Genomic DNA, 24,840 nt, shown 5'->3' on the forward strand with positions numbered 1-24,840 from the left:
AAATTTACCATGTACCGGTTAGGCAAATGTTCACTGACATTCACAACTGTACACAAGGCCTCCGGTCCATATGCAAACAGTGTATCTACATATCATACTTTTGTTACGAGAGTGTGTTTTCTGTAATTGTCGAGCTTCCGAAGAACCTAGCTCCCAAAGTATTGCTTCGACGTTTGTGCTGTATATTTCATTTTGTAGGAAAATCTATTTGCTTGAAGTATGTGCATACTTTTAATGGGATAGATACAGTAATCATTGTTGAATTCGCCCTGAATTCACAAGCCCCGGTGTCAAAAACAACTACAAAGGGGAGGTTACTCTATCAACTGTTGAACCTACACTGCCCAAGTTCAAAGTGCAAGCCCAAAGTCACACTCAGTTTTTCAAACCTTTGTGACCCACAACTACCAAAGCGCAACCAATGTTGTACAGTCAACAAAAATACATCCTCATAATAATATATAGATGTAAACTCTGCTCTGTAAACATATCGAATGGTGGCAATCACTGGATTGTCTGGTCCAGCTTTCATACCGCTGAAACAAACATATACTCATGATATTATCACAAGCGAACAATACACTTTGCTTTTAGCATAGATGTCTTATGAATGTGGATGTTTTGTGGTTTGTGTGTATTTTCTATGTGCACTCTTGATGTGAAGCCAAGAGTTCACATGAATGCACTTCCACCTGAAAGTTCTTTTGTGTGTTAATATTAATCCAGCTTTGTAGCTGGGATTATGCAACCCGCCCGCGTTTCGATCCAGTAAATGATATATCACTTACATCGCCTTACGATATTGACTTACACTGACACTGAATGTCATTAACATGTCATTAACATGTCATTAACATCGCTCTACGACATTGGGTTATACTGGCACAGAATCAACCACCCATGCATTCTGACTACCCGATCAGTTTACTAGCCTGTTATGGCAAGACTATCATTGAATAGGATTTTATAAGAACATAAAGGCCCTACTGATCCAAAGTCTGGTGTTAAAGTAAACTAGACTCTTGCGAATGAGATGCCAACATTATCTGCTCATCATTCAGGTCGACATGACATATGAGGCTGGAGTGAGTCGAGTGTCTCCTAATGCGAGTTTGACCTAAGTTAGGATTCACGTAGCATGCTGGTGACAAGTGTATGATAAAGGGCCCATCCACGCAGCACATCAATGTTTTTTATTACATGTACATTTTGTAATGACACGCACTTGTTGCTGGGTAAGTTGGGTATATACACCCTTACCCAACAATACGTTACCGCACCTCGACTGACTATTTAGCTGTTTATCGGGAGGTAGGTGTTATTCGAATAATTACAATTATTGTATTCGAATAATTTGTTTTAGTCTTGTTTAACGCCCTACGTAGACTGATTCCTGCTGTATTGTGTTGGTCAGTTTGTTTGTTTAAGTCATCTGATATTTGTAGTTTTGCAAACAGGTATCTACAGCAAGCAACTCGTTCGATGGTATTCAATCAATTGATCAATCTTTGTTTCATACTGAAAGTCACCGGCCTGTACAACAATGCAATAATTCATTCGGGGGTGGAGGAAAATCTTCCTGAGAATACGAGCTTTTGGAATATTTATATTCAAGCTTTGTAAATGTGATGTACTGGAATTATGCATCAATGATACAAACTTATGAGTTTCAGGATGTACATCATAATATGATAATATTTCTTCATATATCTATTTCTTAACGATAACGTTGCTCGGCAAACACATAAAAAGATAAATCCATCTTTGACATCATTTAATTTGCATATTTGAAAGATTCATCATGTCTATTAATTCCTTGGTTTCTCACAGTTTCGTTATAATATCCTTATTCGTATTTATATCTATACCTGTCTATCTGTCTGTCTGTGCGTGCGTGCGTGAATGTGTACACATAGATATAGATATAGATATAGATATAGATAGATATACAGATAGATAAACATACATACATACATACATACATACATACATACATACATACATACATACATACATACATACATACATACATACATACATACATACATACATACATATTGCAGTTAAAAATGCAGTTAAAATTGCAGTTAAAATGTAGATTTCCTTATGGTCAAAACTGAAAGATAATGTTCTGTATATCGAACCATTTATCATTTTGTCGTGCAAGCATGTATTATTTACCTATTATTAATCTTTGTTCTAGCCTTGTTTACTTTTAGTTTCCATTTAAGATAATAATTCTCCAATTCATTAATGTCTATTGATAGTCCTACCACAGAACAATATGATGTCATCGGCATATAGTAACAGGGATGTTTGTATTGCACTGTATCGGAATGTAATGGATACCGTTTGAATCGTCTCTTGGATTTGGGATATTACCTCTTTTGAAGAAGAGGTAAATATGAAAGGGAATATATAAGGTCGCCTTACTCCTAATTGGTTCACAATTGTACTTGATAATTAACTATTAGTCCTCACGTGATTTGTTTTACATTTTCATCCATACTCTGTAGTAACTGTCCCATTTTGCATCTGTTTCGCTTGTGTAGAGATTTCATAGTTCACTGATCCGAACGCTTTAGAAAAATCTAAATTGAAAAATCAAATTACATTTCAAAAGCATTGTAAATCCTTTTGAAGTCTTTCAATGAAAACATGCTTTTATGTGGTATGCTGGATACAGTCTGGTGAACGCATACATTCATGGGTATTTACTAACGGACCTGAGTACACACCCGGCATGTTCCCATTTTGCTTACATCCAAGTTTGCACACACTATTATCAAAAACAAATCTACATCGAGTGGAATTTCTTCATGCAAGGTTAACCATGGAACTACTATACAAAATATAAGAACTAATCCAAGTCCGTTCTCATAGGAGTCAAGGGATTAATCATTCACTGTGCGTCTTATGGCGTTTTGCAAAATAGAGGATCACTGACAACAGAGAGTACAGGAGTCCAAGGATTAATGATCCTCTCCGTATCTTCGTGTGTCCTTTTACCAAACAGAGTATGGACAATATTCTCTAATGTGTCCAAGTGATGGTGGCGTTTAACACTAAATTCTGTAACATTTTTGAAAGAAACACGTAGATGTGTCTGACACATATGACATTAACATATAGTACATGTTACACTATCATCACGTTAATACACGTATGACAAGTAACAGTGTTTTGGCAGTTATGGGAAAAAGAACCCATTATAATAGGAACATGCATAATTAATGCATAACTATAGGCTGAATCGATGACCTGGTGATTCCTCAACAGAAAGACTTCAGAAATGTGTCCATGTATTTAAATCAAAGATATACATGCTATGTAAAGTACTACAAAAATATATTACTATGTAAATACAATGCCAATATATTTTACGAGAAAACTCAAGGATAACATACATCCCGATAATGATTGGAATACAAATTACTTTCATACTAGTGACATTACGCAAATATATAGCTAAGATATTAAGATGTATTCTAAAGTCTACATTCATCAATAATACTTTAAAATACCATAAACCAGTTGAAACATTTTTAACTCTTTATCCTTATTCAAATACATTATAATGCATAAAACTAACTCTAAAATTTCTCAATACAAAACAGATGTGTTTCTACTGGTTGACATACATGTCTTACAGTCGGGTTTCAATTGCTCAAATCGATGCTCATGCCGTTGATCACTTAATTGTCTGTTCCAGACTCGATTATTTACATACTGCCGCCATTTAGCTGGAATATTGCTGAGTGCAGCGTGAAACTAAACTCACTCGCTCACTCTTCCTTAAGACTCAATATGTGCATCAAACTATCCCACAGGTGTCCTCCCGCCTACCCCAAAATCCGATTTCCCATATTCCCACCTAGCCCGAAATCAATTTTACCCTATTCCCACTAAGTCCCAAGCCCAAAGGAGCAGTGTTGTTTCAAGGGATTAACGGTCAGAGTTATAGCCTGTTTCCCCGATACCTTGAGTGAGTGTTCACTCTTTGTCTCCCACTATCTTGGATAAAGAATCGGACAACTTCGACTGCTGATGCCTTTGGTGAGCGTTCACTCACTGTCTTTAGTGTTCACTCATTGCCCAGCTCATAGTATAAGAACTCAGACATCTTAGGCAGCTTCAGTCAAAATGGCAAACGCACAGGTACAAGTTGAATATATAGACAACCATAAAGGTGGACAATTTCTAGTCTACAATGGCTCTCAGTTCAGCGTTAACAACAGTCAGAAGGACACAGTGTATCATCATCCCATGGGTTGTCGAGCGACAGCTACAACACAGAACTCTACCTTAGTTGAGTCAGACCAGAACCACAACCACCAGAGTGACCGCCATTCTACTGAAGTTACCAAAATCGTGAACAAGATGAAGAAAGGACGCAGGGAAGAAATGACCCCTGTTTCAGCAATTTACGAAGAAGAGCTTGCAGGTGAGTATTTTCATTTTACTCCTGAAAATATTATGAAACAGTCATGTTTTAGACAGTCCATCAGAAACTGTTGTATAAAATTGAATTTGAACTTTTTTGTCTTACCACTAGTGCCATTAGAGAAACTAGACGATGTATGGGTTCAGGCCTTGGAAGACCGACCATCAGAAGTACCCGACATAGACAGGTTTGCGGACTATGTTACTGAGAAGTGGGTTCTGAAAGAAGGTCGAAAGACGTGAAACCACTTTAACACCCAGGGTGCCCGTACAACAAAACATCTTGAAGGTTGGCACCATAAGCTCAATAACGTCATACAGCCACCCCATCCTAACCTGTACAAGTTTATCAATGTCATCAAAACCATGCACGTCAAGAATGAAATTTCAGTTATCCAGCTCCAGTCCACAGGTAGACTGAAGTACAAGAAGAAGAAGTACAAGATTCAACTCCAGATTCAGAAGACAAGAAAACAATGTATCGAAATTGACATCATGTTTGCTGATGCTGCATCCTACTTAATAAATGTTGACTTATAAATTATCTAGTGTATGTTCAGGTGACGAACTGAAACAGACTATATCAATCTGTATAGAAGTTTGTGTTTATTTAGTACGACTGTTAGTAATCCCTGAACCCAAGCGTTATAACCATTCCCGCATAGCCCAATGTGTTTGCTTGTACAACAGGGTAGTTACAGCCAGTTTTGGGCGAGGCGGACATGAACCATCCCAGGGTCCACGTGACTTTATGGAATACACTGACCCTGGCCACAGTGATTACTCACCAGTGTCCAGTGTCGTCAGGAGTAGCTATAAGCGTGGAATCTTATATTTTTTTTTAGCGCTGAATACTTGACCATTATTGTGTTGTTTAGTTAGGTAAACAGTGACACCTTCTGCCCTGACAACAATGATGAACAATTCAAAGGTAAAAATTATTAATGGCCACATAACACCACCGTATCATAAATTACAAAAACACTGTCACTTAGTGCCTTGACTCTCAGATGTGTCCACTCCAGTTCCATGGTACACTGTTGTTATTTGTCGGTTCTCATTTACATTTTTCACAAAGCTACATAGGTCCAATTTATGAATGTTTTTCTTCCAAAAGCACTTGTCTATTGTTCTTGCCACCACTACAGGATCTCCTAATTAGCATTTTCTGTTATTATTTTGTAGAATATTTGTCTATTTTCAACCTTATGGTGCTCGTCACGTATTACACATTTGTGTTTGGGCGTGCACGTGAAGCATGCAGCATGTGCGAGAGAATGTACAGGTTGTCCAGCTTGACCTGAGCTAGTTTACATATGCATGACCCGTGAGATCAAATGGTACAAACGGCTGGTCGAGTTGACCTCATTAAATAGGGGAGCTTGCTGCCTAAAATCACCAATAGGAAACATTGAACCATCTGAAGCGTTAAATGTTAAAACATTGCTGACGATTTATCGACACTTAGATATCAACTGGCGACGTAATCTCGCTGTTCGGACATACTGACAATCACCTGACAAAGACGCACCCCTCCACAATAATAGAGTCAACCAGTTGTGACACGGTAACACAATGCATTAATATTCACTTGATCAGGTCAAATTGAGCAGCCTGTAGTGTGTGTTTCTTGCATCGTGGTTTGATTTGTGTTAATTCAAGTACTTGCTTGAATACCTGTTGACATCTTCTTGATTTATTATTAATAATTATTATTGCCACTATCCTTTATGAACTGTAAGTTCAATATTAGCTTTGTATTGTTGCCATGCAGTAAGCAAACAGTGACGTCGACGCTTATTATTAACACCGACTTGTCACTTCACTTTATTATATTCATGCCCACCGCATTCTGTAGTTGCTTCACCCTTTGTCTCCATAACCACACCATTTTCATGTTATCAGACATAATGGTTCCTTATTTATTTGTTGTTGTTGTTGTTCAGTAATATGCTAGGCCGATGTATATAACCTTGGTATAACACAGTTCCACAAAAGCCTTTTACAAAATTATTTGATGTATTCTACCTTTTAATCTGCACAACGAGGTTCACACTTCTTCCACAATGCCATTTGATTTAGTTACTAACTAACTTATTCTAGTCTTTGAATGTCATTTAGAAGTGAAAATACACCTGATGAAGGAGTAAGCATTAACTCCGAAACGTTGTGTTCTCTCATAAAGAAGTTGATATCCATAAAATCTTCATTCTTAACTTATTCTAGCATTTGAACATGCTTTTATTGTTTTACTTTTATACTGCTGAGATATCCACCCAAATCATATATAAAAATATAAAAAAATGTTCTTATTAATGTTCGTAGCCTGAGAGAATAAACGTGGCTTAATCTAAAGTGAATTAGGCGATTGTGGTGTTAATTGTATTTCAAAAAGTTGGTTAACTGACTCAGCAGAAAGTTCTGATTTCCAAATTCCAAATTTCAGTTACTTTTTAGAAAAAGATGGGGCAACAAGGGGTGATCGAGTAACAGTCTATATAAGAACCTGTTTAATTTACCCAAATGTTAGGCGATATGAATTAAATTTTAAAAAAATAGACAGTTTTTGTCAGTTTAGATCAGACAACAGAGAGGAATACTGGGCTCTAGTCTGCCAATTAAATGGAAATGGTGTCGACATGAATATGGACAGCATTGTTTTTGTGATCTCAGTTTTAATACATTTAACAAAATTTGTGAGAAAGGAAGTAACACTGAACGTATGACACGTATGAACGTATTTTCGCAGAGCCTACTAGGATTAGACAAACATCACGTACGCTGATTGCTTTAATCTTTGTAACAAATTCTGATTTTGTATAGCATTCAAGTGTACTTGATGTGCTGGCACTGACCATTGCTCCCTTGTCGTTACTATCCGTGATGCAATACAGATTCAGTATTTTTTTAAAAGAAGAATATATTTTTACGATTAAGCTGACATTGAATGTAAGTTTTCAAAGCATACATTGGTTAACCGTCCATTTAATGAAATCAGTACTGCAACTGAATTAATAATGGAATATATGTTATATTGTTCATTTGAATAATACTTTTATTCCAAATAAGATGGTAAGTATAAGATAACGTGACTGAACATGGATGAAACCGCCAACAGAAAACAGTCGAACGTGGAAATCAAAGTAATGATTGGATAAAATTGAAAAACTTGAAATAAGGTAACATGAGCGGTAAGAAAGGCTAAACCAGATTATTATTCTAAACTTGACAAAAGGGCGGAAATTAATTAACAATTACCTCAAAGAGACAGTAAAGATACTTTCCACATTTATGAAGACGCAAACGAGAAGGCAAACGTACTTAACGATAACTTCATTGACCAAGCTAAAACTAACATCTCACACGAGCAGCTACTACATGTAGAATACAGAAATGACATTTCATTAAGTGAAATTGACTTGAAGCGAAATGAACTTGAAGATGTTCTTTTATCATTTGTCATAAACAAGAAAATGGTCCTGACAACATAAGCAACACGTTTATCAAATCAGATTCGTTGCCCCTCATGTAATTATTTAATAAGCTACAGCATCAATTATGTTTCCCTACTAGAAGCTTTAATATTTCCTTTGCATAAGAAGGGAAGTGTAAATGAATGTCACAAATCCAGTCCCATTGCACTTTCGAGCTCTGTTAGGAAGATATTTGAAAAATGCGTAGTTAAATATGCTCTTAACACTTTTTGGAAAAAAATGTCTCAACAAATCGGCAATCAGGATTAATGAAACATTTCATAGCAAATACTTAGGTAATGGAAAACAAGTGAAAACCGTGTTCTCTGACACTAGTAAAACTTTCGACAAAGTTTGACACAAGGGTATTGTGAGTGAGTGAGTTTAGTTTTACGCCAGTTTTAGCAATATTCCAGCAATATGACGGCGAGGGACACAAAAATGGGCTTCACACATTCTATCGATGTAGCATATCGAACTTGGGTCTTTGGCATGACGCGCGAACGCTTAAACCTCTGGGCTACCCCACCGCCCCGTTCAAATTAGATGCTTATGGAACACATGGTAGTTCAAGTGAATGGTTTCACAGTTATATTAGGGTACAAACAGAAGTTACAGATGGCCGATCATCAGATTTAGAACATATATCATCAGGGGTCCCCCAGGGATCAACCATAGGACTGCTAGTGTTCTTAGTATGCATTCATAATATTGTCGATGGCTGTAATGCCAATCCATATTCATGGCATGTCTATATGTCATGAAATATGTTCATAAGAGATAGGTGGTGAGGCTCCAAATGAGTGGTTTTTAGGATCTTACATTACTAAATAAACAATATTTTAAAACTTAGCCTTAAAACCTATCACCAAACTGAATACAAGCTACTACATATTTTCAAATCTGTTACACGGGCAACAGGGGACACAGGAGACCAAGGATTGATAATTCACTCCCTGTCTTATCGTAGCACTTTACACAAAAAGTATCATAGGCAAAAGGAGTCCAAGAATTCATAATTATCTCCGTGCCTTGTGTCATTTTTAAATACATTCACTAGTACTATCACTGAGAACAGGTGCACTGAAGTCCAAAGCTGAATAATTCTCTACGGGTCTGTTTTCGATCTATCGGTTGAAAAAGATAAACAAAACACATGATTCCAACATTCTACGACCCTTGTAGTCCAAAGCGTTAGATTTCTATGAGTCAAGTTTGTTTTTTAGTGAATTAACCAGTGTTTGCAAGGCAAATAGACCGTTTCATAAGAACGATATTCACGATGTTGTCGGCAATAGTAAAGCATATATACGGATACTCCACAAAGTAGAATCGATATGGTTCTCAGTGAGTGAGTGTGGTTTTACGCAATAACTGCATAAAACACCAAAACTGAGCTTGTCATGAAGTAAGGGCTACCATATGCTGCCTGTTACGTAACGTAAATATAACTTTTACGTGACATGGACTTTTTTGTTGACTGTTAAACTACCTCTTTATTTACAACGGTTTACACAGCTACGGTATGTGCTTCTATAGGTACTCTTACGCCCCATGTACTGGCCACGTCACGATGTGTCTCATTCCCTCATACAGAGAGGTATTGTGTCCGGAGAGGTGATCATAATGAATCCACATCATGCCATGTAGAGGTGTACCTTTAGTTTATGCTTGGATTGCATTGGTTTCTGAGTTTTAGGAACGCCTGTCGACGATAAATGATTGATTTCACAGAAAAATGCCTACAAATGGAGGAAAGCGTCTACACAGATACAAGTATATCACTGCTTCACGAATGGCTCTATGAATTGCTTACTATTGTAGGTTCCTATCATGGGCAGTCTGCGGATGAGGTCTCGGAAGATTGTAAAGGGTCTGTCAAATCATTTTGAAGTATATTAATATCAGCCGGTCAAAATATTGTCATGGATGATAGTAACGGCTGGCAGCGAGACTGACTCGTCAGCTGGATGTGTAGTGCAAATAGACAACATACTCTGAAATGACCAGTTATTTACCTTGTGTCATGGTACCTGCGTGCGTGAGTGAATTAATATTTAGCGTCAAATTGGCAGTATTGCAGCCATATCGTGACGAGAAGAATCTACCTCACATCTCTAATGTCATCAAAGGACAGTACAAATACTAGATTATCACAGCTGTTAATATGATTTAGTTCGCTATCATAAAATAAATTACTAGAGACAACAGTACAATCTACAAAAGGAGGGTATAGATCATCAGCGGCTGAATGTAGATCACCAAACAAGGGACCATGGGGACGTACAGTAGTTTTGGCACCTGCATGGACTCATGGTATCTGAACACATATGGCACTGGTATGCATTTGTTTCAGTTTCCGTGGCACTGCTTGCTCTGTGGTGTGCTTATAGCTTCCTGGACAAACACAGATGTCGTAAGTAAGGAAAACATTATTGTGAAGCATGTCTGACAATGGTGACGATGGTGTCTGTGTCGATGGTGGTGGTGGTGATTCTTTGTAGCTTCATAAATATCTTTCATTTAGAAAGTGGTTGACAGGCCTTTTGTACGTCATATCTTCAGTATACGGATGAAGCCAATCAAAGGGATACATGGCTGATATTATATATTGCCATTGGGTGTAGTTCTGTAGTTCTTGTTTTGTTTACAGCATGTGAGCACAGAAACAGTGAACACACAACAGTACAGCAAAGAGAGAAACTAAATGGTAAACGCAATCAAAGATATTTTTAAGGTCTTGTCGAAGGTTACCTAGTGTGCTAGTTATACATTTATGTATTTGTGTTTAACACCTGTAAATTCGTTGAGGATCATGTATTCGTACATACGATAAGATCTGTCATTGATACGTATGATACGAACGCTTACTGTGATAGGTATTACAGTCCCACAGAACTGTTCCCGTCTGCGTGGATGGTGATTATATGTCAAGTAAATGTTGATTAAAGAAAACAGACAAGAATTACTTGTTATATATCTATATAGGGGATTGCACAGCTGACAACCAGCGGAACAGGTTTATATATTTGTCTTCTTTCTGTTTTATTTCTATCTTTATGTATAATATTTTAGTGTATATTTTCACAGTTAAGTCAAATGCTGTCAAAACAATGTAATAGTTTAAACAGGTCATTAATTTAAATGTACGATGTCATATAGGAAGAGGTAAGATGCAATATAGGATGTTTTACGTTTTCTCGGTAAAGCATATATTCTACTACTTTTCCACGTTTCGTCTTACAGTCTAAATTTGTTTGTCATTTTAAGGACGACATATTATTGTGTAGTCCCATCTTGTGGCCTCGCATTTGTGAAGCATAACCTTTGCCTTTTAGGTATATTCATAAAGTACTTTAATCTTGGTTCTATTCGTGTGATTGCAGACACACAACTTGTCAGACATGGCAGTTTCGAAGTCAATCAACTGCTTGACATGTTTCGGGCGAAAATAGCAAGTATGACTCATAACTAAGAAATACTAATAAATAGAGAATTATTTTCTTACATTCATTTTAACAGATGTGCTTGCGATAAATATTCACTCTGATTGGCAGATGCATGTATAAATGTCTAACCATGCAATTGATGTTTTGAAAGCATCCATTTGTGTGAAAGTGTATGCATCTGTGCATGCGTTTCGAGTGGTTAGGTCCATGAATGTATGAGAGTACGTGTAGGTCATGAAAGTAGTTTAAACATTTAGAAACTGCAAGAGAAAAATGACGTTTCAGTATAGCTTCTTATACCGTTTTCAAGCAAGAGCAAAGCAATACAGCCCAGAACCGGTTTTTATACATAACGTAGATTAAGTAAGACAACATAAAGTAATACATCAAAGGGATTAATAATAACAACAATGGGATAGGTAATAATACAATAACAATGAGAAAGGGACAATGTTGAGGAGGCAGAACAAGGTATAACATGCCAATCAAATAGATTTAGAAACCTACTTTGGTTCGAATGTCTGACTATGGTAGTTTGTCGGCAGTGTCAAGTTCATCGTGTGATTGGTATAACTCACTTCGTGTTTACGACAGTGTCAAACAATTAAGGCATGAATATTAGATCACTGTTTCCATTCCCACCAAGCCAAAATGCCCTGAAATTCTTTTTAAAAACATAGTTAAATAATTGAAAAGCAAGTCACATATGAATAATTGTTACCGATGTTTTGCTTTTAAAACTACGCAGTTTTGTTAAGCATCATATATATTGTTCACATTTGTTTACTTGAAATGCTTTCTATCTGTGGTTCAGACCTGAAGAAGAAACGACTTTGGTCCGAGTTACCTCCCTCTCCACCATGCACTGGCAAGGAAATCAAGGCGTGTAAGAATACCAAATTTTGTGTTCCAATTCTTCCTCGCTTCAAACGAACAGTATTCATTTTGTGCCTCTCTGATTTCTTCCTATCTCTTTCTTTTCCTTTCTCATTCCCTTTCTGTAGTGAGGAAAAGAGATGATTTAGTTCACCTTCTCTTATTCAAAGTTAAGATTTGGTATAGCGTACGGTTCTGAGGAAATGTAAAGTTCACATTGTTGTGAACCCAAGATCACTGACAGCAGAAGCAGTTGGAAAGAAGTACGATATACCTCCTCGTTGTATTATCAGATACTCATTGGCCACCTATTGTGTATAAAATGAACAGACATATTCCAGACATGTTAGGACCAGACAATCCAGACTGCAGTTCATCTTTCTTATTTGTATAAATATCCCAGTGGACATGTGCAATGATACTGCCGCCTGCAAACATCCACTTCCGGCAGCTGACAGCCAAGAAAACATCCGCAATATTCTTACACCCGTAACGAAACTCAAAGAGGGGGCACTGGAGAGGATAAAGGAAGTCTTCAACATACAGGAGAGGAGGAAATATGCCTTTGTGACGGCAGCGTCAGCCGATCACTTTGATGAATCCCAGGAGATGATCATGACTCTGGATAAATACATCTTCCCTTTTTTGAGCAACTACTCGTTCTATTATTACGACATGGGTCTGAACAAAAGTCAGGTGAAACTGGTAAGCTATTAACTTTGTCAAATAAAGGCAAGTCTCAAATGATGTGATTTCTATGCATGTGTGCAGACGCACAGGCATAGATGCACTGACATAGTATTTTGATTTGTGATATTGCGCATTATATGCTTGGACACGTTTACGAGAAGAAGCCTCTGTTGTAAATATGAGGTGTTTCCAAATGCACGTGCATTTTCAAATGTAGTTTAGTCAAGCGTAAACTGAAGGATTAACAGATAGTAGGCGATAACACACCTATGCTACATTTTATGTTTGTGTTTAAATTATGTTACAGCTACAGCAATATGAAAGAGCCGAAATAAAACGCTACCCTTTTAATTTGCTGCCTGACCGGTTTTCCTACTTAAGATGTTACATGTGGAAGCCCATTGTGTTACAGGTATCTAACATTTATGATATCTTCGCACTCTAACTGAAATATTGACACACGTACACTTTGATATCCGTAATCTTCACTCACTCACTCACTCAACCCTGCTTGAGGCGGTACATGTGGAAGCATGTTGTAATACAGCTATCAGATACTATATATCTTCAAACTCTAACAGAAATATCAACACACATACACTAAGATATCCATAACATATTCGCCCATGCATTCATAACGGAACACAAATAAGTCCCAAATTTGTGGAACATGTGGCATGTTCTTGCACCAATTTGCCTTGCAGCTTATCTTATATATCATATAGATCAGTGCTTAAAACATCGACTGTCTAGGACAGACTTGGTTTTACGCTAAGCATTTATAGCTGTAATATTCTTTTGCTGATCGCTCATTAACGAAGAAGAACTCTTTCCAATAACCCACATGTAAATTGTATTTCCAGGCTCATTTTGACAATGCTGAGTACACAATTTGGCTGGACGCATCTGGAAGGTTCGATGAAGGAAATCTGCGTGAAATGTTCGACTTGCTGAAAGAAACAGGCATGCTTGTGTCTCCATGGCCGAAATATCCTTTTGCTCAACACTGCTCAAAGCATATGTTTTCCTACTTCAACACTGAACCATGTCACTTTTCAGTTTATCACGAATCTGAAGCCAATGTTATTATGTTACACAACCAGCCATTTACACGACGACTTGTAATGGATCCATGGGTGTCGTGCGCAGTGGACCCAAACTGCTTGTGCCATCCAGGTGCAACAAAACTGTACTTTTGCACATTCAGCACCAGGAGGTATGGCAAATGTCATCGGTATGACCAGTCCGCGCTCAATTTGATTCTGTTACAGATGTTCAGAAGGAATATACGTTCTATACAGTATGAGAAAAGGAGGTATGCACATGTTTCGCGGAAAATAGGCCAATTGTACCTCAATGAAATGTTCAAAGAATAATTGTGATATGTGTATCTTGTGCCAGTACAGGCGTAGACTTGGTCTTGTTCGGAAACATCTGTTGCTTTAGGTAATACAATACTGTAGTACCCAGTAGTCTCACCTGGCCACACTTGCTGGCAGTATAATCTTTTGACATCTACATTATATGACAAGATGTTATTTTTCATTCAAGTGTATGATCTTGATTAGTTAGCTCCGGGACAACCTCTAGGTAGATCGACAGGCTGTGGCACCGCGTGAAGAATAATCTCCTCATTAGTCCAAGCACAACCATTATGCCACATGCGATGTTATATATCCTTTCGGTACGTCTAAATGGTAAGCCAATAAGCCTGAAAATAAGTGTCAATAAGCCTGTTTGCATGACTGTGTTGTGCCTGTATATTCTAAAAGTTAAACGAGACTTACCTGTAAGTTGAAGTTTGACTGTGGTTCTATCAGCTAATCTACGTGAAGGAGGGGTTACATGAGATTGCAACTGCGCATGCTCGAATCAGACGTTTGAAGAGTTATGAGGGAGTATCCTACATGAGACCAAAAATGTTTAGGGAGGGATAATACAGCGGTGGGCATGTAACCCCTCCTTCACGTAGATTAGCTGATAGAACCACAGTCAAACTTCAACTTACAGGTAAGGCTCGTTTAACTTTTAGATTCTATCAGCTAATCACCTGACAGTCACGCTTACATGACACTTCGAAGATGGATGCTCACTCATAAACAGATTTCCAATTCAAGTCAGAAATAAAAATCACCAACAACATGGTACGACATATGAGGACTTTTATTTTCATAAAACATACATGAAAGTAATAGTATGTTCGCATATTGCCTGATAACTTCAGAACTGTGGTACTAGAAAACCATTTTATAAGTTATCAAATAAAATACATGCACATTTCCTTAAATGTACATTTGCAAATAACACTTGCAATAAAACACTTCTCGAAACAAGTTAAGCATTCATTTAAGAGAAATTTCACTTGCAGACTGTGTCCCTTTCACAAAATCACTGATCCAATACATAGACCAGTCAGTCCCTTCAGTATAATTCATTGCAAAATTGCTTCAACAAAACTATTATCTCTTGAAACAACCGTCTCATCATAGAAACAGGCAAATGTATGCTCAGATGACCAGTCTGCTTTTTCAAGTATTGTTCTGATCGGCACAGAGGCCTGCCGTGCTGTTGATGCAGCTGCAGCCCAAGTACTGTAAGCAGCAAATGCGTTAGTGTCAATACCTGCTTGAGTCAGGCCAGTCCTAATCCAACGTGATACGGTGTCGCGTGATACAGCCTTATATGGTTTGATATATGCAATTAACAGTTTTTTTCTCAGAACCTCTTAAATCTGCTGTTCTTCTTATGTATTCTCTCAGAACAGTGACAACACACACACACGTTTGTCCACTGAATATTTCTTCAGAACCAAAGGTTTTGCCAGTCTTCCAGGCTTAGATTGCGTAACTAAATCAACAAAGTGAAAAGGAATGTCACAGTCCTTCTCTGTCATGTTGTTTATGCCCAATAAATGTAAGGTCTGACCTCTCTGGGCAGTTGTCAAAGACATCAACAATACTAATTTGATAGTCAGCTCTTTCAAAGAAATAGACATTGTTTGCAAACTTTGCAGGGAAAGTAAGAACATCTTTTACGCTCCACACCTCCAAATATTTCGGTACTGGTGGGTTCTCTTGTAAAACAGCTTTACGAAACCTAGATACCATTGGGTGACTACCACATGGTTGATCATTAAGCAGTACAATACTAGATACGGCACATCTTGCAGTATGCACAGAACTATAACTCAGTCGAGTCTGGACGAGCGAGAGTAGGAAATCTAACACATCTGCTAAAGATGGCAAACTGAAATCAACTTTCCTTGGAGAACAAAACTTTCTCCATCTAGTGAGGTAACTGGCATACTGCTTGCGTGTTCCTTTTCTCCAAGATTTGACAAGGAACTTGGCTGCTTCATCGGAAATTCCTCTCTGTGTGAAGCAATACCGGACAGTAGGCAGGCTGTCACTCTCAGCCTCCTGGCTATGGGGTGTGGCAGACCTTCCACACTGGTTACAAGGTCCTTCCGCACAGGCAACATCAGGGGTCTACAACACAGTAATTGCAATAAATGAGCAAACCAAGTTTGTGCAGGCCACCATGGGACAATAGTCACTGCTCTGGCTCTATCAGCTTCAATCTTCTGCAAACATTTTGATAATAAACAGAATGGGGAAAACATATAACAACATGTAAAATCAGGGTTTTGGAAGGGACCAATTGTATTTGTCGATCCTAAAACATTATCCTTCCACCAAATTACCTCTTGTTTAGATTCAGCTGATAGACACATATTTGCATCAAAATCACCTTTACTGTGTTTTAGAGCTGCTGTCTTCTCCATTTCAAGAGATCTATAGTATAGCGGACCAAATGTTACAGCAGGAAAACACGAGACAATCAATCCTAGTAGTCTAGCTATATCTCTTATTGCGTGATGAGTATTCTTGAGAATCGATGAACATGTCTCGACAATGTGTATTGCCTTATCATCTGGTAATTCTATTATCATTTTTTCTGAATCCAGAATGAAGCCTAAGAATTTCATTCTCCTTGAAGGTCCAAAATTGGATTTTTCGTAATTTATTGTAAAGCCTAAATCTTGTAGCAACCCTGCCATGTCTTCTACCGATGCCTTGCATTCAGTTCTTGCCTCTGCCTGAGTATATGTGTCATCGGTATACCCCATACATTAATTACCTTGCAGTCTCAAGTGTGAAAATACTGGCTTTAGCAACTTTGTGAATATACGGGGGGCACAAGCTAACCCATTTGGCATACATGTGAATTGGTACAAGTACCCATTCCATCTGAACCTTAAATATTTCCTATGATCTTCATGTACACTCACTGAATAATAAGCATGTGTCAGATCAACTGATGCCATGTACATATTCTTTTTCAACAAATGCAATACTGTTTTTAGGCTTTTCATTTTGAAGTAATGGTACTCTATACACTGGTTCAATTGTTTTAAATTCAAAATCAAAAGATATTTGTTATTTTTCTTCCTTCTAATGAAAATATTTGAAATAAATTGGTCATCAGTTTCTTCTGCCAGCTCAATGACACCAAGTGTCTTTAGGACTTTAATCTCTCTGTGAACAATTTCCTTTTCTTGCTTATTGAAACTGATTTGTTTTGGCTCTTTAAACTGCGTTGGGTTTTCTATCATATCTATTTTCAGTCCTGAAACAATGTCTAGAATATGCCTGTCATGGGTCAGCTTCTCCCACTCCGATAAACACAGAGCTATTGAACCTGCTTTAAAGTGAGCTTCTGAATTTGAGGAATGACACTGACCTACCTGAGCTGACTCCTCACTCTCACTCATTGGGGTCAATACTGCTAGTTCTTCCCCCACTCGTCTTTTCTTCTCGAAACCTCTGTTGTATTGGGGATCCCCTGCCAAAACATATCCAGGTGGGAAACCACGACCACGGCCACGACCACGGCCTCTGACTCTGCGGCCAAACTGGTTGTTATAAGGCACATAGCGGGCAGTCTGGCGATATCCACGACCTCTGCTGATTGATTTCCCAAGATGACTGGCCATATTCATGTCTTTCAGACTTTTAGCAATAGCATTACCAGACAGATGGTCACATGAAGTGGGTGCACTTGGAGTACATAAGGGTCGATACTGAGAATTCAGATGCGGTCGTATGAGTTCTTTCCGCCTTTGAACGGTTTCCCTGTTAGAATAGGAGGTCATAGTCAATGCATCTGATAACTTGTTCACCATATCAGAGTAGACAGGAGGAGGGATATCCTTCTTGTTTTTCATCAGCACTTCTAGTGCAGCAACAACACATGTGGCAGCTTTTACCACGCCATTTTGAACTTTTTGCATTCCACAGTCCATAGATCTCGCTCCGGAATTTATAGAATCCCACAGAAGTTTGTTTACCTCGGGAGTTTTCAACCCATCACAATTTCCAGGCCTTTTGATCGATTTATATTTTGTCAATAAGGACGATTCGTCCGGTTTCGTCTCAAAGAGTTCAGTTACCAGGTCCGCCAATTTTGCGTCGATGGGACCACCGTCCGACTACTCAAGCAGCAAGTTAGAACGGACAGCACTGAAAAATCGTATCTCGTCAACATTTTCCTCACCGGAAGGCGGCATAGCCACTTCCTGCTCATGCGCAGGGTGTGTGTTAAGCAACTGGTTTGCAATTCCAACAGAACCGGTTTCGGTTCGTACACTCATTGAACTTTCATGGGGTTTGTTCTGACTTGGTTCAATATAATCATTTTCTTCATCCTCATCAAGTTGACCATATGTTTGGTCTTCTGCACCGCCATAATAGAACGAATCTATTTGTTCCTGAAAATCACCTAATCTAGTGTCCATAGTTTGGCTCATGTTTTTCACTTCGGCCACAAGTTCGGACATCAGATTGCGAGAGGGTTCACTTTCAACTGCTTGGCCACTCGGGCCCAGAATAGCATTATTGATAACTGGCGGTACTTTCCCGCGACTGGATTTTTTACCATTACAGTCAGTTTTGTTTTTGGACTTTGACTTGCTGTGTTGACCTGTGTGCTCACTGTCTGCCGACGGACTTGTTATTAAACAAGCCTCCGCCATTATCGCGCCTCCGTCACAGGAGGTTTTAATATTGCACAAACTCAAGTTCTGCCGTTACAGATAATAATGGTTGTTTTAGCACTAATTATAGTGATGTTTTGGGAAGCTGGGTTGTAATTATAAAACCATAAGCTGCTAATCAGTTAACATAATCGCGCGGGAAAACTTTTATTCCCCAGCTGAGATTTACACGTCCGACCTCTACGAAAGCACAGATTTGCACTGATTCGAGCATGCGCAGTTGCAATCTCATGTAAGCGTGACTGTCACGTGATTAGCTGATAGAATCATGTATTGTAAGTAAGTTTGCTGGTATGGCGACATGGTATCACCAATGTTAGTGTGGTATCATTAAGTCTGCTGGTTTGTTCATGTGACATCATTAACCCTGCTGAAGTCCGTTTCACAAAGGCCTCCTGAATTTAGGAGGTCGCAGTCCACACAGCCTTGTTTACGACCCTCTCCTTACCTCCTTTATGACCGTTTCACCACAACGACGTATCCATGCCATACCACCTGGTCCTAAATCCATGTTGTACATCGTTTAAGAGCTACTTTGTTGCATAGCAACGCATACAGCAACAACCAAACATGCACCTGCTTATCTTCTTGTTCCCAAGTATCTAAAAATGAAAAACACAGTTTAAATATGAATGCAGATGTTGTATATATTTTTATTGCAAATACAAGTTATCTTCTCGCAATAAAATATCAATTAATGAATTATTTTGGATTCTCTCACTAAATTACATATAAATTTAACCTGTTCACATAAAACTGCAATATTAGTCCCAGTGTATTGAATATAGCACACTAAAGGAACTACAGTACATGTTGCAGTTATGACTACGTTTGATCTACCAACACTGGAAAGGTGTAAAATATGGTGTGCTACCATACCAATGTGTCAGTTTTTTTTTGTAACATTCATTCGAACAATCAAAAAGTTTCAAAGATAAAAAGAAGCGTATACCTAGTATCCAGGTATGATGTGATATTGAACAAGGTAAGATGTAGGTACTGAAATTGGTTTCATGAACGATACATGATAGCACCGATACTGTGATCAGAATCAGTTGGGAACACTCTTGTTCAGCCTACCTTTACCTCAAAGAAATTGTATAATATGTACAACAATGGTGACGTATGACATCGCAGGCGATGACCAACGTATAACAACATGGCGACCTTCGCTGACAAGAGTACGCAGGGTTGGATATGTAAGTATGTAAGTATTCATCCCTTTCATTGTAAACAAGAGAAGAAACCAGAAATGCTGATTCTTGTTATTTTGCGTCTGTTATGGCGTCACGCTACACAGAAACTTCAACAAGTTCCCAACATTGCATTGTATGAGTTTTTAATTTCCTCTCTCCTGCATTGATACTCTTTCCATGCATATTCTAAAGGCACTGAGCCATTCAAAGCAATGAATAACATCAGCGTCGGCCCGCTGTTTGCTAGTTGCATGACGGGCTTACAACTTTATTTTATAGACAGCTCTATAGGCCAATCCATTTTCCATGGGTATACAGTGTACCATGTCATTGTCTACGGGTGATGTTTTGAAAATAGTTTACAATTGTGGTAGCTAGACGACATCTGTATGTATGGTTCATGATCAAGTTAAGCTTTGTAACGTTTATGTTTAAGCTTCCCTCACGAAGTAATTCTTTGATATCTGTATTTTAACACCTTACCTCAGTTTCCTACTTTTGATACAGGGCTGGTTACATGTTCACAGGGCCAGCAACAGTTTTCAGTTATCAGCCCGGTGGGCTTCCTGTTTTTAAGGAGATTCATACACTGTGAATAGCCGGCAGGATGTCGGAATTTTTTCAGAAAATGCTGTACACCGTAACTCGGAATTTATTTTGTTTACATTTAAAACTTCACGTCCGGTATGTTTCATTTCATTTTATCGAGACAGTTAGTATTGGTGACAAAGATCAGATGTAATTTGATTTAACGTGTATGCGGAATTCAGTGATGCATTTTTCGCAGCTGATTCTGAAATTTTCGTGATGTAATAGGCGTCTTATTACCGGACTTCGCAAAACGAGAGTTTGTAAACACCATCCAATATTTCAGAAAACGTAAGTAAATTTTCGAAACATCCCAACCGATTCTTGGTTCATCGGCAGCGTTTCAGATTTATCATTGGCAATATCATGAAAAACTGATATCAGTAAATATTAACATGTAATTTTTGAATATTTATTATTCAATACCAATAGTAATTATCCGATTTTCACCCTTGAAATTATACTGTACAGCATATAAGGATGCAAATCGCGATTTCATATTGTGTCAAAAATGGTGGGTCTCTAACGTTTTACACAGTTAGAAAACAACATGCCTAGGAAATCTGTATCTGGACAAAATGTCATCATCAGCCAGTGTGTCGAGCACGTTCGACCGGTCTCAAAATGACTCAGGTCTTCTTTGTTAGCGCATTTTGATCACTTGCACACCTTTGTAGTGTTTACGATCTCCTACAGCATTTATGAGAGGTCAGTCGGGGTTCTAAATTTTGGGTTATTTGCGGCACAGTGTAACGTATAAAGTCTTTATGAAGCGGGTAAAAAAGTAAGACTAGACCTACGACCTGCTTTACGGGGTCGGATCGGTAAGAAGCTGTTCCTGGTTTGTTCAAGTGGCATCATTAAGTCTTCTGGTACGTCCAAGTGACGTCATTAAGACTGCTGGTTTGTTCATGTGACATCATTTGGTTTGTACATGTGACATTATTACGCCTTCTGGTTTGTCCACGTGGTGTCATGAAGCCTGTTCAATGGCGACATAGTATGACAGAAGTTTTTGGGGGAGATTATATTATTTTGTATTACACACATCATCAAGCTCTGTCCCCTGTGTCTTTCATTATCCTTGTGTGTATGGTGCTGATGGAAATCTGGAGACTATGTTCAAAGGTAGGTATAGTATTTGTTTTTTGCCGTATTATCCTGCCTCTTATTCCTTCAAACATGTCTGTCAGCTAATCATGGGTTTCACGTTTGAATAATTAACAAGACTTTGAATGTGTTTTTGAAAGATGCCAGGACACCCTCACTCTTTGCGAACCCCAGGTATGATTAATATTTGACGATGGTTCAGAAACACCTGCCTGTGATGTGCAGCCAAAATCGTACAATAAACTCTGCTCCTGGAATCATTGTGTACATGGGAGTGGTTTTATTTCTTTATGGCTTTAACCTATCTGAATGGCTTTCTCAATTTACACTGTGGTATTCACACGAATGGTGACAATCACTGGATTGTGTTATGGTTAAGAATTTGCCGTGACAAAAACGATGTAAGAAATCCCCCCGTCAACCAGCAAAACAGAACAAGTAAAAAAAAACATTCAACTATTATTATTAGCAAAGAGAGCTATACAAGGTCACAATTCAATTTCACAAAACGATTTCAAATATAATACAAGTGAGACAAAATGTAAGGCAATGGGTCACAAAATATAATATAGCAAACTCATCAAAGTCTTAGTGCGAGAGAGAAACAGTTATGCGGAATGTAAAACGGCGAGCGACCTGACAGCAGTTTCAGGCGTTGGCGGATATTGATGTTGATGTATATACTGCAGACATGTGAATATGTCCCAGTCTCAACACGACAACTAGCCTTTATATAAATGCAGTCATTTCCCGAAAGTTCGGGCACATACGACCATCGCCAAAACTGCAGAATGGTCTAGCAGTCTCCCGGAAGTAACAAATAGAAAACCAAGGGCACATAATTTCCGGACACCACAATTTCCTGCTACCAAAATCTTACAAATGCTGACCATCTATTATACGAAATGTGACCCATCATAATTATTACTTAATTAATAACAAAATATACAGAACATACACACGCGTAACAATTATCTGGTACAGACGTGATTTGTTTCAAAGGTAATGCTGCTATTTGTATCGTCTGTGGTGAAAAAATCTCCATACTTCATTTGAACTTATACCACTACAATTCACATACGGCAACCAATGTTTCAACATCATAGTGTTATACAGACCGACAAACCTGGTACTGTCTTTAATGATTCTTGTGCACTTCTTGATTCTCTGACGACAACACCCGGTAAGCTTCTAGTATGTGAGGACTTTAGTTTTGTTTTCTGACTGAGGTCTGGTGAAATTTCCAGTAACCAGTTAGTAAACATGACTCCAAATCAGCCATTGATATTGATGGAATATTGCTAAAAGTAGCATGAAACCATACTCACTCACTCACACACACATTTGCACTCACGCACACACGTACGCACACACGTACGCACACACACGCACTAACTCACTCGCCTGTTGTCAGGATGTGGATGTATATGATGATCAGTCTCTGGTTTAGTCTCAGATTTCATGCTTCAAGAACCGTGTTTGAAAGGTCGTGGCACTTCATTATAAAGAGTGGCTGTGTGGTAGTGTTTGCAGGACCTTTACACTGCAAATAACGTTAGGTGTGATCACACAGGACACAATTTCTGAGGTTAAGACATCGAAGAGTCATAACGACCACTCTGACTTCTCTGTGGTAGGGAATGTTTGGCTATATCAAATGAATTTTAGGTCCTACTTTCCTCTGTTTAATCCACAACATCAATTCGGTTGAGATTTTCTATAGAATTTAGAGACTGGAGAAACCTAAATATGAGGTGCACTGCAGCGCACTGCTTTCTGACAAAGTCAGCATGATTGATTACTTGGCATATCAGTAGCGAAATAGAGTTTTAAAATATGAGAAGGAGATATGCAATCACTTACCTACATCTACAAAATCATGTATGGTTGGGTTTTCGGGTTAAGACTATTTTCATAAATATTTTTTCTAAACCAATTTTTATAATGCAACGTTCGTGGCAGACACTTGTCTTCTAAATTTACATTGCATTTCTTGTGTATATATGTAATAATTACAAGCCAGCTATTACAGTATTATTGCGACGTTGACTTGTCTGGCTTACTGTGTAGATATTTGTCCCCTAAACCTCCCTTGGGAGTGGTTGAAGTTGCACTAGTGTCACTATATTAAATATAGGACGCTTCTGTTAACCTCTCGATTGATGACAATTTATGCAATTATATTTTCAGGCTCATTTTGACAACGCGGAATACACGATGTGGTTGGACGCCTCGTCGCGATTCGACAAAGGAAACCTACGTGAAATGTTCGACTTGCTGAGAGAAACGGGCGTGCTAATGTCACCATGGCCGAAATATCCCTTTGCACAACATTGTTCAAAGTATATGTTTTCCTACTTCAACACCGAACCATGCCACTTTTCAATTTATCATGAATCTGAAAGCGGTTTTATAATGTTACACAACCAGCCATTCACACGACGACTAGTGATGGATCCGTGGGTATCGTGCGCAGTGGACCCGAACTGCATGTGTCATCCAGGTGCAAAAGAATTATATTGGTGTTCATTCGGAACCAGGGAGTATGGAAAATGTCACCGTTACGACCAGTCAGCCATAAATTTAATTCTCTTGCAGTTGTTCAGAAGGAATATAGATTCTATACAAATCCCGAAAAAGAAGTACCACCATGTTTCGACGAGGAAAGGTTACTTGTACCTTCAAGATCTCTACAATTCAGCGCCAAACCCCAAGCAAACGGAATGATGCTTACAATAAACAGCCTATGGAATGCCACGGTATTTGCATGATACAACGGAATGCATCTGGAGTCTATTATTTTGAACATTCACGTCAAGCATAATGATTACAAAAGGGCTGAGCAGTGAGCTCACCATGCTCTCCATGCTCTGTCCTTTCAAGATTTGAAACGTCTCTCCAGATTTTTAAAAGTTTTTGTTAGTGTTGTTATTTTGTTATAGACCATGTTCACTGTACCT

At 38.4% G+C, this 24,840-nt stretch overlaps 1 protein-coding gene across 1 annotated transcript; it reads left to right on the forward strand.

Annotated features, from left to right (window-relative positions):
* Positions 1 to 1,281: 1,281 nt before the first annotated feature.
* LOC137256509 (uncharacterized) lies at positions 1,282 to 24,607 on the forward strand. Its single transcript, XM_067794350.1, has 9 exons — positions 1,282 to 1,311; positions 9,741 to 9,789; positions 10,273 to 10,332; positions 10,570 to 10,626; positions 11,303 to 11,374; positions 12,180 to 12,251; positions 12,645 to 12,946; positions 13,239 to 13,343; positions 24,071 to 24,607. The coding sequence occupies exons 2-9, from the start codon at positions 9,750 to 9,752 to the stop codon at positions 24,605 to 24,607; spliced, it is 1,245 nt and encodes a 414-aa protein (XP_067650451.1). The 5' UTR covers positions 1,282 to 1,311; positions 9,741 to 9,749.
* Positions 24,608 to 24,840: the final 233 nt, after the last annotated feature.

The sequence above is a fragment of the Haliotis asinina genome, chromosome 11 (assembly GCF_037392515.1).
Source record: "Haliotis asinina isolate JCU_RB_2024 chromosome 11, JCU_Hal_asi_v2, whole genome shotgun sequence".
Lineage (NCBI taxonomy): Eukaryota > Metazoa > Mollusca > Gastropoda > Lepetellida > Haliotidae > Haliotis > Haliotis asinina.

Excerpts from the sequence above, each read along its gene's own strand:
- LOC137256509 (XM_067794350.1), top strand. The coding sequence starts at position 9,750 with ATGGGCAGTCTGCGGATGAGGTCTCGGAAGATTGTAAAGG. Across the intron at positions 9,790-10,272 it reads GTCTCGGAAGATTGTAAAGG|TTTCCGTGGCACTGCTTGCT; the intron begins GTCTGTCAAATC and ends CATTTGTTTCAG. Across the intron at positions 12,252-12,644 it reads TGGCAAGGAAATCAAGGCGT|TGGACATGTGCAATGATACT; the intron begins GTAAGAATACCA and ends TAAATATCCCAG.